General features: G+C 51.4%; 2 protein-coding genes across 3 annotated transcripts in view; both read left to right on the top strand.

Annotated features, from left to right (window-relative positions):
• Coro7 (coronin 7) overlaps positions 1-6831 on the top strand; it is a 51789-nt gene extending 44958 nt beyond the window's left edge. The window contains exons 15-28 of the mRNA XM_021208960.2: positions 103-226; positions 495-670; positions 1208-1316; positions 1424-1510; positions 1590-1732; positions 1806-1910; positions 2163-2248; positions 3229-3370; positions 3456-3545; positions 4563-4679; positions 4923-5058; positions 5467-5558; positions 6018-6104; positions 6220-6831. Of these exons, the coding sequence (XP_021064619.1) occupies positions 103-226; positions 495-670; positions 1208-1316; positions 1424-1510; positions 1590-1732; positions 1806-1910; positions 2163-2248; positions 3229-3370; positions 3456-3545; positions 4563-4679; positions 4923-5058; positions 5467-5558; positions 6018-6104; positions 6220-6225 (1500 nt within the window). The 3' untranslated portion in view covers positions 6226-6831. The remainder of the gene's footprint in view (positions 1-102; positions 227-494; positions 671-1207; positions 1317-1423; positions 1511-1589; positions 1733-1805; positions 1911-2162; positions 2249-3228; positions 3371-3455; positions 3546-4562; positions 4680-4922; positions 5059-5466; positions 5559-6017; positions 6105-6219) is intronic.
• A 1567-nt stretch (positions 6832-8398) lies between these two features.
• Pam16 (presequence translocase associated motor 16) lies at positions 8399-15730 on the top strand. Of its 2 annotated transcripts, XM_029544572.1 has the most exons (6): positions 8399-8524; positions 14025-14073; positions 14172-14256; positions 14910-15046; positions 15317-15382; positions 15564-15712. In XM_029544572.1, the coding sequence occupies exons 3-6, from the start codon at positions 14199-14201 to the stop codon at positions 15648-15650; spliced, it is 348 nt and encodes a 115-aa protein (XP_029400432.1). In that variant the 5' UTR covers positions 8399-8524; positions 14025-14073; positions 14172-14198; the 3' UTR covers positions 15651-15712. The 2 variants fall into 2 exon arrangements, with proteins under 2 accessions (XP_029400432.1, XP_021064621.1); XM_021208962.2 differs by lacking the exon at positions 14025-14073 and having other exon boundaries at positions 8401-8524; positions 15564-15730.
• The last annotated feature ends 38 nt before the right edge of the window (positions 15731-15768 follow it).

Here is a 15768-nt window from a genome sequence, read left to right as displayed (position 1 = left end):
CTAGAGGAGCCCAGAAACATTGCCCAGGAATTGGCCATCTGTCCCCTTTCTGCTTGGTTAGTATACCCAGGGACCATTGGTTGACCACATCCTTCTCTCCAGGAGGGCTTTTCTTCCCCTAGCTCACTGATCTCACCCTCCACACCATCCAGTCTGGGGCCTTCGCTCTCCAGCACCAGCGGCATTGGTACCAGCCCTAGTCAGAGGTCCCTTCAGAGTCTGCTGGGTAAGCTGCTCACAGTCTTCCACCAGACCTACGGAGAGACCTTATATAGACTAGCCCAGGCTTGTGCCTCTTGGCCCACCGGCTTGCAGGCTGTAGAGGAACATGGGCAAGCTTCTTAGACCAGTTGTGTATGGCAACCCCACCCACAGTAGCCTTCCTGGGCCCACACCACTCCTTCCAATGATGGGGGCAGTGGGTGGCCATGACTAGGTGCAGGATGCACAGGCACAGCTTTCTTACACTTGCTTGTGTCCCCACTGCCCACCAGGCCCCAGTTCTAAATTTCGCCACGCTCAGGGTAGCCTCCTCCACCGCGACAGTCACATCACCAACCTTAAGGGACTCAACCTCACAACACCCGGTGAGAGCGATGGCTTCTGTGCTAACCGGCTGCGTGTGGCTGTTCCCCTGCTCAGCAGTGGTGGGCAGGTAGCTGTGCTTGAGGTAAGGGCCCTGCCCCATCAGGGTTACCCTGACTCGGGTCCCTGTAGTGGGCAAGAACAGGACATTAAGGTCTACCCCGACTCACTGACCACAGACCATGCATGCATCAGGCACCTGCCCGACGTAACCCTGACCACCCCTGCAGCCTCATGCGGTAGGCTCCTTCTTACCCCGTCTTTCAAATGAGCGTGAAGATCGGAGAGGGGTAGTGACCTGACCCTGTTACTCAGCTTCTTAAGTGGAACAGGGTTCAAACCCAAGCAACCTGAGCTCCAAGCCTGACTCCTCCCACCAGTCCACCTGACTCCTCCCACCAGTCCATCTGACTCCTCCCACCAGTCCATGCTGCTATGCCCTCACTTTCTGGGGCCTCGCAGTTGGCACTTGGGACTTAGCACAGTTGGCCAAGACAGAGAGCTTGGGCCACCCAACAGTGAGGCTATCTGTTTAAGAAGGTGGGTCCCAGGCGCCTGTTTTCCTGGGACTGGCTCTTGTGCTTGGCTCTGATATGCCTTGGGATGGGGGTTTCTCCTACAGCTGCAGAAGCCAGGCCGCCTGCCTGACACAGCATTGCCTACACTTCAGAATGGGACAGCTGTAATGGATCTGGTCTGGGATCCCTTTGACCCACACCGGCTTGCTGTGGGTAAGGAGCCTGGGTGCCCAGGGCTGAGAGAAAGCTCCAATTCCCGAGTGGGCAGGGAAGCCAGGTATGTCTGGCCCTGCAGTGAAGATACACTCCTCTTTCCACAGCTGGGGAGGATGCCCGGATCCGTCTATGGCGGGTGCCCCCTAGTGGCCTGGAGAATGTTCTCACCACACCTGAGACTGTGCTCACAGGTTAGAGGGACCCGATAGCCAGAGCCAGTTGGGGCAGTGGCTTCCCAGGAACTCAGCATCACTTCCTGGTCCTCTCCAGGCCACACAGAAAAGATCTACTCTCTGCGCTTCCACCCCCTGGCTGCCGATGTACTGGCTTCCAGTTCCTATGACCTAACCGTTCGCATCTGGGACCTTCAGACTGGAGCTGAGCGGCTGAAACTACAAGGCCATCAGGACCAGGTAGGACAGCTGCAGAGGCAGGGGCCCAGACATGAGAGGAGAGGCTCCCTCTTACGCCCTTGTCTGTTCCCAGATTTTTAGCTTGGCCTGGAGTCCAGATGGAAAGCAGCTGGCCACCGTATGCAAGGATGGGCATGTGCGGGTCTATGAGCCCCGGAGCAGCCCTTTACCCCTACAGGTAAGCATGCTTGATCTGGGACAGAGACAAAGTTAGGGTCCACAACCCTTTGAACATCCCTGCAGGTGCACATGCATGGGCTGGGGTGAGGGAACACCTTTATGGGACTGGGGTAAGGGCACAGGGTCTGTGAATGAGCCTTGGGGCAGCTCTGCATCCCCATAGATAAGAACCTTTGGGCTAAAGGTAAAAGGTCCCTTTTACTGATTTGGAGGGGGCTTTGACTGAGTTTCACGTGATGTACCTCAACAGGAAGGTCCAGGACCTGAAGGTGGCCGAGGAGCCCGCATTGTCTGGGTGTGTGATGGTGGTTGTCTGCTGGTATCTGGCTTTGACAGGTAAGGGCTTAGGGACCACCATTCCCTGGCTCAATCAGCTACCTGGGTTCCCTTTTCCCAAAGTCACAGCATCTGTCCAGCTTGCAAAAACTTGCCACAGCCATGTGTGATGGCACATGCCTTAAGTTCCCAGCATGGGTGGATTTCTGTGAGTTTGAGGACTATATACGGAGTTCAGGGACAGCCAGGACTACATAATAGAGAGACTCTGTCTCAAAATAAAACAAAAACTGTTCCCACCCATGATGGGTGATTAATTGGAAGAATGGATGAATGAGGTGGTAGGTGTATGTGTGTGTGTGTGTGTGTGTGTGTGTGTGTGTGTGTATGTGTGTGTGTATGTGTACATTCAATGGATCAGTGGATTATAGAGTGATGGGTAGATAAATTGGTGAATGATTAGACAAGATGAATAGGCAGGCAGTTGGTTGGGTGGGAGAAAGTGTTTGAGAAGAAATATGTCATAACAGGATTCAGAGGGTGAGGTCAGGTCCAGGAACCCGTGCCTGATGGAGACTAGGTAGAGCACAGGGAAGAGAACTGAGCCCACAGGAGAGGCCTGAGGGGTGGGCCTCGGGCACTTTGCATGATGGATTGGGGAGGGCATCCCAAGGAAGGTATATGATCTGGGTCATCCAAGCCTGAGGAGAAAGGCTGCACTGCAGGGAAGATGTCCAGCCCTGCTGGAGCTGAGGGTGCAACACAGACCATGAGGGGAGAAGGCCAGACAGGAGGCCACAGTAGACCAGGCTAGTCACTGGGGTCAGGGTTGTATAGAGGACAAGACAAGTGGAGGCCAAGCAGGGAGTTGGACACTGTTTCCCCAGCCAGGCCACTTCTAAGGGCTACACTCATCTCTCCTGTGACTGCTGGCCCTTAGGCTATGCAGCCCAGAGATGATCAGGGTCTCGTGGGAGTCTTTGCCCTACCTCAGGCCTCTTCAGCTCTAAAGATCTGCTCTACCCCTGACTCCCTGGCAGCCGGAGTGAACGCCAGCTGCAGTTGTACATAGCTGATGCCCTGGCACAAGGCCCTTCAGCACTGCTGGGCCTCGATGTGGCTCCCTCGACCCTGCTTCCCAGCTATGACCCTGACACAGGCCTGGTGCTTCTCACTGGCAAGGTTAGCTGGAGTGGACTGGCTGGGTGTCGGGCAGGGTCTGATGAGGCTGGATGCTTTCCTTTCATACCGTCCCCTCTGTCCCCAGGGTGATACCCGTGTGTTCCTGTATGAGGTGCTCCCGGAGGCCCCTTTCTTCTTGGAGTGCAACAGCTTCACATCACCTGACCCTCACAAGGTGATAATCACCCTCACCACTGAACTTCCTGTCCCTAAGTTGCACTGCAAGGTTTCCATGCCCCCTCGTGGCTGTGTGTGGAAGTGCGAGGGCCAATGGGGGTAAGGAGAGTCTGCCCAGCCGCAGATAGAGCAGCCTGTAGTAATCCAGGAGTTTGGAGAGCTGGCTTTATACTCAGCCACTACTACAATTTAAACCATATAAGGTTAAGTTAAATGAACCAGGCATGGTGGCGCCAGTCATACTACTTCTCTGGAGGCCAAGGTAGGAGGGTCAGGAGTTGAGACCAACCTGGGTGCTATGGTGAAACTTTGTCTCAGTCAGTCAGACTGAAAGCCAAGGAAACAGATTCTCTTCAGTTGCTTGCTTATCTTGATGTGGTGTACATGTGTGTTAAACTCTCAGGGGACTGTCCCACAGTGGCATGCCCCTCCCACAGTGGCATACCCTCACATCTCTTTTCAACTGCTTGAAGTAGGACATGGCGGGACTTTGTCCTCCGTAGAAATAGGCCAGTGCTACATATCTGGCCTTTTTCCCTTAAAAGCACTAGCTATTCCCATTGACAACACACCGCACTGTCTTAAAAGCACTAGCTATTCCCATCGACAGCACACCGCACTGTCTTAGTTACACTTCTCTTGCTGTGGAGAGAAGCCATGACCAAGGCAACTTATAAAAGAACACATTTAACTGTGGGCTTGCTCACTGATTCAGAGGGTAGGTAGTGACCATCGTGGCAGGCAGACAGGCAGCAGGTGGGGAGGAGAGCCAACTGTGGAAAAGCATGGGTTTCTAAAACCCCTAAGCCCGTTCACAGTGGCAACCTCTTCCAACAGCACAACTGTCTGAGAATCAACCATTCAAATAGATGAGCCCATGGAAAACATTCTCTCTCAAAGCACCATGGCTACCCAAGGGCAGCCATGTCTGGGCCTGAGTAATTCTGCTACTCCAGGATGTTCCGTGTCCACCCAGGAGGACTGACTCTGGCTCCTACTTCCTTACTCCCCCTAGGGCTTTGTCCTTCTGCCCAAGACTGAGTGTGACATTCAGGATGTGGAGTTTGCCCGATGCCTGCGGCTGCGCCAGACCTCCTTGGAGCCTGTTGCTTTCCGGCTGCCCCGGGTCAGAGTGAGTTTGGGTCAAGGACTCAAGCTCCTCTTTTCATGGCTGGCCAGAGACCAAGGAACTTAAGTTCTTACCTGTTCTTGCACCCAAACCTGCCAGCTGTCTACTTTTGGGGGAATATCTGCCTTCATATTCTACTGAAGTTCTGCAAAGCATGTTAATGGCAGCATGGGTGGGGCCAGGTCTCAGGCCTATATGTCCTGGCTGCTGGTCAGTGTCTCAGGACAGCCCCTTCACCCTCTGCAGAAAGAATTCTTCCAGGATGATGTGTTCCCGGACACAGCTGTGACCTGGGAGCCAGTACTCAGTGCCAAAGCCTGGTTTGAGGGTGCTAATGGACAGCCCCAGCTACTGAGTTTGCAGCCCCCTGGCATGACCCCAGGTAGAGTAAGGAATAAAACGGGGAGACAGCAGGGGCGGGGAATCTGGACAGGGGTGGAAGGAGGAAGAGAAGGCCCAAGTACAGACCTTCGTTTCTGCTGCCACAGACCTCCGGGTCTCCTAAGGATGTTGGACGTGTCTCCAGACCCAGTCTCTGAACCCCTGGAGAGCAAGTTCTGTGGCTTGTGTTTTATCCTAGCACACATGCATATGTACACACACATGCATGTGTTGTATACTTAACACATGCAGTACCCTTACATATACATAACCTAGTGCTATGGGCAGGCCTGGTGAACAGGGGCTTCAATAACTTGTTAATGCCACTTCTTTGATCTGTGCCAGCGAATCCCCTGAGGGTTGATTCTAAACAGGGCCTTCTCTGATGCCTGTCCTTGTTTCACCCCAGTGAGCCAAGCCCCCCGTGAGGCCCCTGCCCGACGAGCCCCATCCTCAGCACAATACTTAGAAGAGAAGTCTGACCAACAAAAGAAAGAAGAGGTGAGCCTCGGGAGAGGGCTGCTATGTGGTGCAGACAGTGTCCTCCATGCGCTTAGTTATCTGCCAGCTCAGGAGCCCCAGCCCAGATGGCAGGAAGAACCACGTGGTACCCTTGTCTCCACACCAGACTCTGGGTAGGGAGTCACACCCACCCAGGGCACACATTCTAGCCAGCCCTTACCCAGCCAACATTAAAATTGGAGACCTAAGCCCTTAGTGAGCCTGGTGTCCATTTGAGCCTTTGAGGCAATGCACAAGAGACAGCGGCTCCTTGTGTCAGGTTCCACGTGCTACAGTCTCTTGTCTCTCACCCCGTTTTACTGTGTTTTACAATGAAAACCCATAACTTAGCGAGCGTTCTAACTGAATTTTTAGCATTGTTGGGGTTAAAAATGGGGTTTTAAGTTCTTGAGGTCGGAGAGTCATTTCTTTCAGTGCCTCTCCTGTCCACTTTCACAGCTGCTGAGTGCCATGGTGGCAAAGCTGGGGAACCGAGAAGACCCACTGCCACAGGACTCCTTTGAAGGAGTGGATGAAGATGAGTGGGTGAGTGGCACTTGGCCTGGCTCCCTCAGCCAGCAGCACTGTCCCCCTGGAGACACTGCTGCACACCTTCACCTCTCAGGCCCTCTAACTCCTGCTTCCTGCTTTCTCACCCCAGGACTAGCCTGCACGCAAGGCACGCCTAGTCACAGCTGCCACTGCCACCTCCTAGAACCACCTGCCGCCCCTCCACACCTTAGATCTCTGCAACCTGGACGATGCTGCACTGGCCCTGGCACGCACACCCAGCTCAGAAGCCCTGGGTCTCATGCAAGCCTCAGGCACTTCCAGAGCTGCGGGGCCTCCATGCATCTGCAGAGACTGTCTGCTCCTTGGCCCTCTGGAGCCAGCTATTTATCTTCAGCTGCCTGTTAGCATGTGACACCAGTGGGTGGGAGGTAGGTGTCCTTAGCATGTCTCTGGGCCAACTTGGGATGCCCAGTCCTTCTGCTGGTTTCCTCTAACATCTTCAGTTACTACAAGCCAAGCTATCTTGCCTACTGCACCAGCCCCAGTCAAGGACACTGGGGGCTGGTCCCCCACCAGGCTGTTGGAAGCAGCTTTCTCCTCAGGGGCCTAGGACAATTTGTCCTGCTTCTCTTGGCTTGAGGCCAGGAGAAAGGGTCTCATGGAGCTAACAGCCTCATTACAGTGGTGTGGACCCCATAACAAATAGCCTATATAGGATATGCTCTGGATGTTTCCAGCAATTAAACTTTTCTAAGCCGGCTGCTCTTGTGCTGCTCCACTCCCTGGGAATCTAGAAAGAAGGACACAGAATATGAGTGAGCAAGCGATCGAGCTTCGGGTGTGCTCCTGTTCGTGCTGGTTTCACTTTGGTACGTGTTCCTTGTAATATACATGAAAGATGGCGTTTGCGCTGACTCCAGCTCTGTTACACTAGGGAACCAGACGGAAAGCAGAATGAGGAAACCGAAAAGGAGCTGACTTGGGTTTAGGGGCAAGCAGGGTCAGGGCCTGAGAGGAGATGCTTCGGTTCCTAAAATGAAAACTAAGATCTGAAGGAGCCAATGGCAAGCAAATGGAAGGTCAGCAGTGTGTCCAGGGAAGGAAGAATGGAGAGCTATCAGAAGGAAGTAGGCTGGGCACTGGTCCTGGTCAGAGGTTCTCAGGCCGTGGGTCACGAACCCTTTTGGGAGGTCAAGTGACCCTTTCACAGGTGACCTAAGACCATTGGAAAACACAGATATTTACATTACAGTCCATAATAGCAGCCACAAAAGTAATTTTATAGTTGGGGGTCACCACAACATGAGGAACTATATTAAGGAGTTAGGAGAGTTGAGAACCACTGATCTAGAGGCATCTGACTTAAGGCCATTCACCAAACATACCTGAGTACCCATGCCAGGCAGCCGTCCCGGTGCTTGATAGCTAGGAGTAAAGGCATAAATGTCCTGCCCACTGTGAGTGCCTACTCTAGTGGGAGGCATAGCAATGATAATAAAGGTTTAAAAATGGGGGGCAGGGTGACGCATGCCTTTAATCCCAGCACTCAGGAGGCAGAGGCAGGTGGATTTCTGAGTTCAAGGCCAGCCTGGTCTACAAAGTGGGTGCCAGGACAGCCAGGGCTATACAGAGAAACCCTGTCTCAAAAACCAAAAACAAACAAAAAAAGAAGCTTGACTAGAGACCAACCTGGCATAAAGATTCCAGAAGCAGCCGGACAGTGGTGGCACACACCTTTAATCCCAGCACTCAGGAGGCAGAGACAGGCAGAATTCTGTGAATTCAAGGCCAATCTGGTCTACAAATCGAGGTCCAGGACAGCCAGGGTTACGCAGAGAAACCCTGTCTCAAAAAACAAACAAACAAAAATCAGAAAAAAATTAAGCATCAGTTGTTTAAAGAACACCTCAGCCCCTTGAAATCAGGACAGCATGTTAGGTGTGCCACTGTAGTAGGGGAACTTGGTGGGCTTCACTGAGGAGATGGCATTAGATAAGAGTTGACTGAACATGGGCAGAACCAGTTCCTCAGGCGTCTAGGAAAGAGCTTCACAAGAAGAGGGAATGTGAAATAAATCCTATTTTGAAATACCTGGTTTTCTGAAATATTCTAGCGATTTTGACATCCAACCCTATTATACTCTGGTTTATTTCATATGATGGCTTCTTCCTAAATGTTTTGGGAAAATGAAGGGAAAAAAAAAACAACTTGGCGCACCAGTCTCAAGGTCACCAAACTGCACCAAGTCTGGGGCCGCCCACCGGTCCTCTGGTCCCGAGGCAGGCTCCGCCCACACGCGCGGTGCCGCGAGAGCCACGCCTCTGGAAACGCGTCGCGTCCTTGCGCACGCGCTCTCCGGTCTCCCTTGACCTCTGACCCACCAGCAACCCTTGAGCTGATCCCACTGGGTCGGGAAGCCGCACCCGTGCCCCTAAAGTGGAGCGGCCGTCATGGTGAGGCCCGGAATGGGGTGTTCGGGAAGGGAAGTCTAGTCGGAGTCCAGCAGCGGGCCCTGGTCCCGATACCGTGAGCCCCCCGGGTTCCTCCCAGGAAGCAGGGTCTGTAGCGTGGCGCCGGGTTGGTCGCTGGCGCCCGGGCAGTGACGACCGCGGACCCGGGAACCGAGGCTCGGTTGGCGGAAAGCTCCGGGCTAAGTCCGCCCTGTTCGTTCCATGCTTCGGCGTGCGCGGTCCGCTGTGGGCAGTGGGAGGAGACGATCGTTGACTGGGCCGGCTCCTGAGTGGCAGGACTCAGGCGATTTTGGTGGTGTGTTGCTTGGCTTTTAACCGCGTTTGACAGTTGGCTCGCCCAAGGAAGTGGTAGACCTGAGACTTGAGGTAGAATTGAAACCAGAAAGGCTGAGCGTTTGTGGCACCATTGGCACCTGAAAGTTGCCTGCAGGTTCTTGAGATTTGCCCCTAAGTGATTGGAAGGTTAGGGAAGCCTATTTATCTGTTTGTTTGAGACCAAGTGTCTATGTATATAGATAGCGTGGCTCGCCCGCAACGCCCTGTGTGCTCAGGCTGGCTTTAAACTCACTGAGCTCCATTTGCCTCTGCCTCTGGCTCCCAAGCACTGGCAGTAAAGGTGTGCGCCACCTCGCCCAGCTGGGAGCATCTTTTTTGACCATGGGAAAGGAGGTAGTGTTAACCGCTCCCGTTGGGTTGTCTGGGGCAGAAGCTTTATGTAGATTGTCATTTAAGCCTTCTCAGTCGTCCCCATTTTAATTTAAGGGATCTGAAGCTCAGAGAATTTGACTTTTCCAAGCTCATCTTTCCCATAAGAGTCAGTTTGGCCCCAGCTTTGTTCATCTTCTGTTCTGAGACTAAACATTTGCCACCATATTATTCCTTGTAACTAGGTCACTGCCATTTACTGAGGACCTTTGTTGATTCCTCATGGAATTGGGTCTTTAGTGTGCATTCTCCACATTCAGCCTTGAACTTACCTCAGCTGCTCGTGTAAGGCTTACAAATGTAAACCCAGCACTTGGAAGGCTGGGACAGGGAGATCAGGAATTTGTGAGTTCCAGGGCAACTTTAGTACATAGGGCTGAGGGTATAGCTCAGTGTTGCAATGCTTGCCCACCACAGGTTCGACCTTAGATTCAATCCCCAGTACTACCTCCAAAAGAGGAAAAGAAAGTACAGTTGGAAGGTGAGGTAGGAGGAGCCTAGGAGATTTTCCCTGGGAGTCTGATTATGTCGAATTTTGCCAAGTCTGTAGGAATGGTCCAGGTTTGGATTGGTGCACTGTCATGCTTTATAACTCAGGCTTGTCTCAAACCCTCCTGCCTCCGCTTCCCAAGGGCACCATTACCACCACTCCTTGGCAGTGTTGAGTCTCTGACAGTGTCTAGATAGGAAGGAGGTCAGCACAGTGGCCAGAGGTGGGGCCCCCGCCAGAGAGGGGGCATACAGAAACCCTGCCTGGGGAGTGGACTGTATGAGACTGTAGCTTTGGCCAAACAGAGCTAAGAGTGGCTTGGTTAAAGTGTTGGTTCATGGACAATCATGCTCTTTCAGATATGTGCTGTTCAGGCCAGTAGGGACCCAAGAACACTGTCATAAATGCCATTGTAGTCCCCACCTTCCTCCTGTCTAGCTGGGACACCAGTAACTATTTGTAGGGGCTGCCACTGTGCACTGGAGGAACCCTGAACACACAGACCTGAAAGCTGGGACCTTCCTAGTGCACTTCCATGACTTAAGCATCTTTTTGGGGATTCCTGCTCACCACCCTTGTTGAGGTCCTTTGTGCCATATTGCTTCCCAGTTGGGAAAGGAAGTACAGTGGTCTGCATTTCCACCTTGTCACTGGGGTATTAGAAGGATGCTTGGGGTAAACTCAGGGGTAAACCTCCTGCTTTACTTCTTGACGGTGGGGTGCTGGGTTCTTAGGTCACAAACATCCTGCTCAGAAGAGGTGAAATGCAGTCTAAGATGGGGGTCCCAGCCCATGTTTCTCCAGGTGATAACAGCGGGGGCTGAGAGGGTGGCTGTGGTTCTCAAACTCCTGTGTACCCAGACATCTTTGGGAACTCTCTGTGTCACCCATACCCAACTCTTTGGGAACCTCAAAGAGTTGATAACAGGGGCTGGAGAGATGGCTCAGCGGTTAAGAGCACTGACTGCTCTTCCGAAGGTTCTAAGTTCAAATCCCAGCAACCACATTGGTGGCTCACAACCACCCGTAATGAGATCTGGTACCCTCTTCTGGAGTGTCTGAAGACAGCTACAGTGTACTTATATAGAGTTAAAAAAAAGAGAGAACAGGGCCTGTGATGAGCCCTAGGGTGTGGGGAATCCAGCTTAGCTCAGGGTAGTGCCAGGAGTGCTGAGGGAACTTCTGCAGGAGACTTAGGCACTAGGCGTTGCTCTATAGGACGCAGCCCCCACCCTCCACCCCCATGGTGGTCCTTTGGACAGTTCTTGCTTGTCCAAACTGCTTTGTTCCTGGTGAAGATGCATGCGACTTACTCGGGGTAAACCAGAGATTAAAATACCTTTTGCAGGACGGGATACCCAGGAAGAAAAGCTCATTGGCTAAACACTTGGAGTCCCTAGATACCTCATTAGCAAGAGAACTGTAAGTTCCATGCTATATGGCCAGTTGTCATGGTCCACTTAGTAGGGTGTCATGGTCATGTGCTCCAGGACAGGAATCTGATCAGGAGCTAGTTTCAACTCCTGCCGTTCTTGATTAGGAGTTTTATCGGGGTTCTCAACTTGGCTACTACCTCAGCAGTAGTCTGTGTTGCCTGCCCTCAGTTACTGCTTGGTCTGAAGTTACCCACCAGGTGAGCTGGCAGGCTTGTCAACGAGTTAGTTATTTAGAGGCCTTCTTAGAGGGGCCTTAGTTATGGCTGTTTGAATACCCTTGGAGTGGGCTATAGCTGGTAGAGCTCTGCACTCCAGAAATCTTCAGCTGTGAGCAAAGCATCGACTCCCAGACCATGAACACCAGCAGGTCCTGTTTGGGAGCAAAGCCAACTGGAGCTCTGATTCTAGGAGCCTCCCTACCTGGCAGTCCACTTGCTTTTGTCGTCAGTGCCTCCCAGGACTTTGCACCTCTCCTGCAGATATTATTCCTCCCCACTTTGCAGTTTAAGACGTGGTTCAGAAAAGTTGAGTAATTTGTCCAAGGCTACAAAGCAAAGGAAGGATTCCAGCGGGGTTCAGCCTCGTTCTGGCTCCTTTCCCTTCTTCATAGCTCCTAGAAGACCATTGTGTAGATTTTACCTCTGAGGCACCAAAGGGCATGACTGGAAGAAACTGTATTTTTGTTCTTTCCTTCTTTCTTTCTCCTTTCCTTTCCTTTCCTTTCCTTTCCTTTCCTTTCCTTTCCTTTCCTTTCCTCTTTCCTTTTCTTTTCTTCTTTCTTTCTCTTTCTTTCTTTCTTTCTTTCTTTCTTTCTTTCTTTCTTTCTTTCTTTCTTTCTTTCTTTTAAAAACAAACAGGGACTCCTTATATAACCCTTGCTGGAATTTACTATGTATACTGAGGTGACCTTGAACTTGTGGCTGTACTACCTCTGCCTCCTGAGTACTGGGATTAAGGCATAAACCACTAGGCTAACTGCCTGACCACTAACAAACTTTCATTAAAACATAATAATAATTCATAAAGACCAATACTTGCTGGTTACCTGCTGTGTCACTTAGGCTCCATGCTAAACATCACTCTCTGACAGACTCTTGTGCTGTCAAGAAACTGAGGCCCATGGGGGTTGAGAATTTGACCAGGGTAGGAAGCTGGGATGGGTACAGGAGATAATCTCAAAGATGGCCTGCATAAATGCTATATCAGTCTGCCAACCTCCAGAGAACATCTCAAACATGGGTAGTTCTGTCTGCAAATCCCAGGTGGCTGGTGAACCTTTGCAGGCATTTTGCCGTCTCTAATAGCTTCTAGGCCTTTGGCTTGAAGTGTTCGAGGGTGGGGTAGGGGTTCTGCAGTTATAGCTTGTTTTGTTGGTTTTGTTTCTCTGCATAGAGATCTTTCTGTGTGTTTATATAGTTCTGGCTGTCCTGGAACTCACTTTGTAGACCGTAACTTTTTATTAAAAGAATATTTTATGTATGGGAGTACACTGTCGCTGTCTTCAGACACACCAGAAGAGGGCATCAGATCCCATTACAGATGGTTGTGAGCCACCATGTGGTTTCTGGGAGTTGAACACAGGACCTCTGGAAGAGCAGTCAGTGCTCTTAACTGCAGTCATCTCTCCAGCACCCCATGGGATCCAGTTTTATGAATACTGTCTACAAATCATTTGTTTCACCATAAAAATCTTACTGGTTCTCCATTAATCCCTCCTCCCTTCTGTGGTTTTCCAGCCTAGGATGTTCCCAGGGTGTCTAATCCTAGACCTGCCTGCTTCGCTTGTGGCTCATTGCCATGGCTCTGCACCTCAGGACCCAGCTTAGGAGAAATGGTCTTCCCTAGGACCCCACCCCACTCCTCATTATTTCCTCAGCAAACTCTGCTGCTGGGCAGGTCTCCCTTGACCTTCCTGTTATTTTGATTTACATAGTATCGGCATCTGGGTAGCCATGCCATGTGGGAGTTGATTTTTCTGCTTCAACACTGGGTGTACAGCTTGCTCTGAGAGCAGGAATTGAGTCCCATGCGTCTTTGTCCAAAGCGAACTGACTGAGTAGACCTGTGAACCCAGTAGCTTAACACATGACTGTATTCTTCCAGTTGCTGGATTCCTATCTTACTATATTACTGAGTTCCCTTGTAAGCTCTTCTCTCTCGGGCATTGTGTTCTAAGTGGACCCTTAGCTCTCCCCACCCCTTTGTATAAGGATGTGTGTGTACGCACACACGTGCTTGGCTGCATGCACAGTGGTGTTAGGTGTCCTTTTTTTTTTTTTTTATCACTCTCCACCTTTTTCCTTTGAGGCAGGGTCTCTCTCTGAACTGAAATACTTGTTTTTGGCTAGGTAGTATCCAGGAAGCCCCAATGGTCCTCTTGCTTCCACCCTACTCGATGCTTGGATGACAGGTACACACAGGGCAAGACCATTCCTGGCTTACTACAGATACTGGGATCTAAACTCGAGTCCTTATGTTTGCATGAGCAAGCACTTTTAACTGCTAAACCCTCTTCTTGGCCCCTATTTGACAAGATTTTACTATGAAATCCAGTCTCATGATCACTGCCTCAGCCTCCCCGGTGCTAGGATTATAGGTGTGCAGTACCACACACAGACCTTCAGTGATTTTTGTTGTTTGTTGTTTTCATAGACGGATTTCAAGTAATAGGACTTGAATAGTCTTGCAAAAGTTAGGATGGATGTTTTCCCTGGTAATAAAAAAGCTGGGCCAGACCATTTCAAAAGTACAGAAAAGCCATCAGTGGCCTTGGACTAAACTGGTGGCAGTCTGGACTGTTGGTTCTCGAGAAAAAGTTTCTTCCCAAAAATAATGTCTTCATCCCATCCAGCCTTTTCCTGAAGGCCGAGGGGAGCCAGTCTGCCTCTGGGAACTTGATTGTGAGTATCTGAAGCCACCAAAGAAAGGACGTTTAAAAGAGGTAGTCCATAGATTCTCCGCTCAGTAGCCATCTACAAGATGCCTTTTTTGCCCACAGGCCAAGTACCTGGCCCAGATCATTGTGATGGGTGTGCAGGTGGTGGGCAGAGCCTTTGCCAGGGCCCTGAGGCAGGAGTTTGCAGGTAAGCCTCTATTTCCTTGAATGCTTGGGAACCCTTACCAGTTTAGGGATCTCTTTAGGGTAGAATTCTGTGGCTTAGGTGGCCTGAAGTACTTTTCCATGGTAGGAGGCACTGCCAGACTTTGAGAGGTTCCTATGCACGGGAAAAGTTAATTTCCAGTTAGGCCTGGCTAGAATGTCCAAGGTGAGCAGCCCTTTGGCAGGCCATTTTGGTAAATAAAGTAAGAGTCACATCTGGCTGCCTTCAAGAAGCTGAGTGATCCCAACGCAGGCTGACTGGTTGCAAAGTTCAAGTTCTATTGTGTCACCGGGGCCGTCTACTACAATCAATAGTCTAGGCGATTGTCAAGGCACTGGCCAGGCCATTGTGGAAGGTCCTCACACCAGCCATTGCCCTTCCCCTGCCCTCGGCTTCACTCGAGTCCCCAGGGTAGCTTAAAGCTCCACATTGCTAGGCCTCTGGGAAGGAAGAGGAGCAAATCATCTTGCAGTCTACACTGGGGGACCAAAGGCATAGTCTAGCCTTATCCCACCACCATTCAGTGTGGAATGTTTGCCACTCCTGAGCCGATTGATTCTTTCATGTCATTTAGAAGGCTTGGGGGGAAGCTCTGGGCCATCAAAGGGGCTAAGCAGTCACCTGTGTATCCACAGCAAGCCAGGCAGCCGCTGATGCCCGAGGGCGGGCTGGGCACCAGTCTGCAGCTGCATCCAATCTCTCTGGCCTCAGCCTCCAGGAAGCCCAGCAGATTCTCAACATCTCCAAGCTGAGCCCTGAGGAGGTCCAGAAGGTGAGGCCCCTGTGATGGGGTGATGGTCCACGGGCAGGCAAGTGTGCAAGTGCTGACCACAGCCAGTGGGAGCTTGAAAAGCCCCAGGCAGAACAACTAAAGAAACAGTAGCAGCTGGGACATCCCCACATGGTTACCTGTCCCTCTCGGATCCTTGTGGTCACAGCAGCTTACTGCATGACATAGATCTGAGGTCAGGCCCCTTAACTTGTCATCAGCCTTCCTAATGTCTCACCCGAGACTAATGTGCATCGTCTCATCTCCTGGCAGAATTATGAACACCTATTTAAAGTGAATGACAAGTCCGTGGGTGGCTCTTTCTACCTGCAGTCAAAGGTGAGTGTTCTTAATTCTCTGAGGAAGGGTGCCACATATTTCCCCTCCTACCCTGGAGTGCTGTTAAAGCTGTCTTAATCATGTAAGTCCACTGTCCTCATGGGAAGGGGGTGTCCTCCAGTTAGGCAAAGAGCAGAGACTGTCAGAACCTGATCTCCCTCCACCTCTTCCTCCTCCTCAGGTTGTCCGTGCAAAGGAACGCCTGGATGAGGAACTCCGAATACAAGCCCAGGAAGACAGAGAGAAAGGGCAGAAGCCCAAAACGTGACTACTGGGCTCTCCACCCCAGCCATTGCCTCATAATTTATAGCCTAGTAATAAATGTCTCTTGCGGGTTTCTCCACTGCATATGTTCCTGTTTGAGAAGGTTTGCTTGCTCACTGCCT

The sequence above is a fragment of the Mus pahari genome, chromosome 12, assembly GCF_900095145.1.
Source record: "Mus pahari chromosome 12, PAHARI_EIJ_v1.1, whole genome shotgun sequence".
NCBI classification, from domain to species: domain Eukaryota; kingdom Metazoa; phylum Chordata; class Mammalia; order Rodentia; family Muridae; genus Mus; species Mus pahari.
The sequence above is the reverse complement of the archived record's forward strand: the minus strand, read 5'-3'. Positions and strand labels throughout refer to the sequence as shown.

Bases quoted from the DNA above. Each gene is read 5' to 3' on its own strand.
- Pam16 (XM_021208962.2), top strand. The intron at 15,047-15,316 runs GTGAGGCCCCTG...ATCTCCTGGCAG, and splicing joins GCCCTGAGGAGGTCCAGAAG to AATTATGAACACCTATTTAA. The intron at 15,383-15,563 runs GTGAGTGTTCTT...CCTCCTCCTCAG, and splicing joins CTTTCTACCTGCAGTCAAAG to GTTGTCCGTGCAAAGGAACG.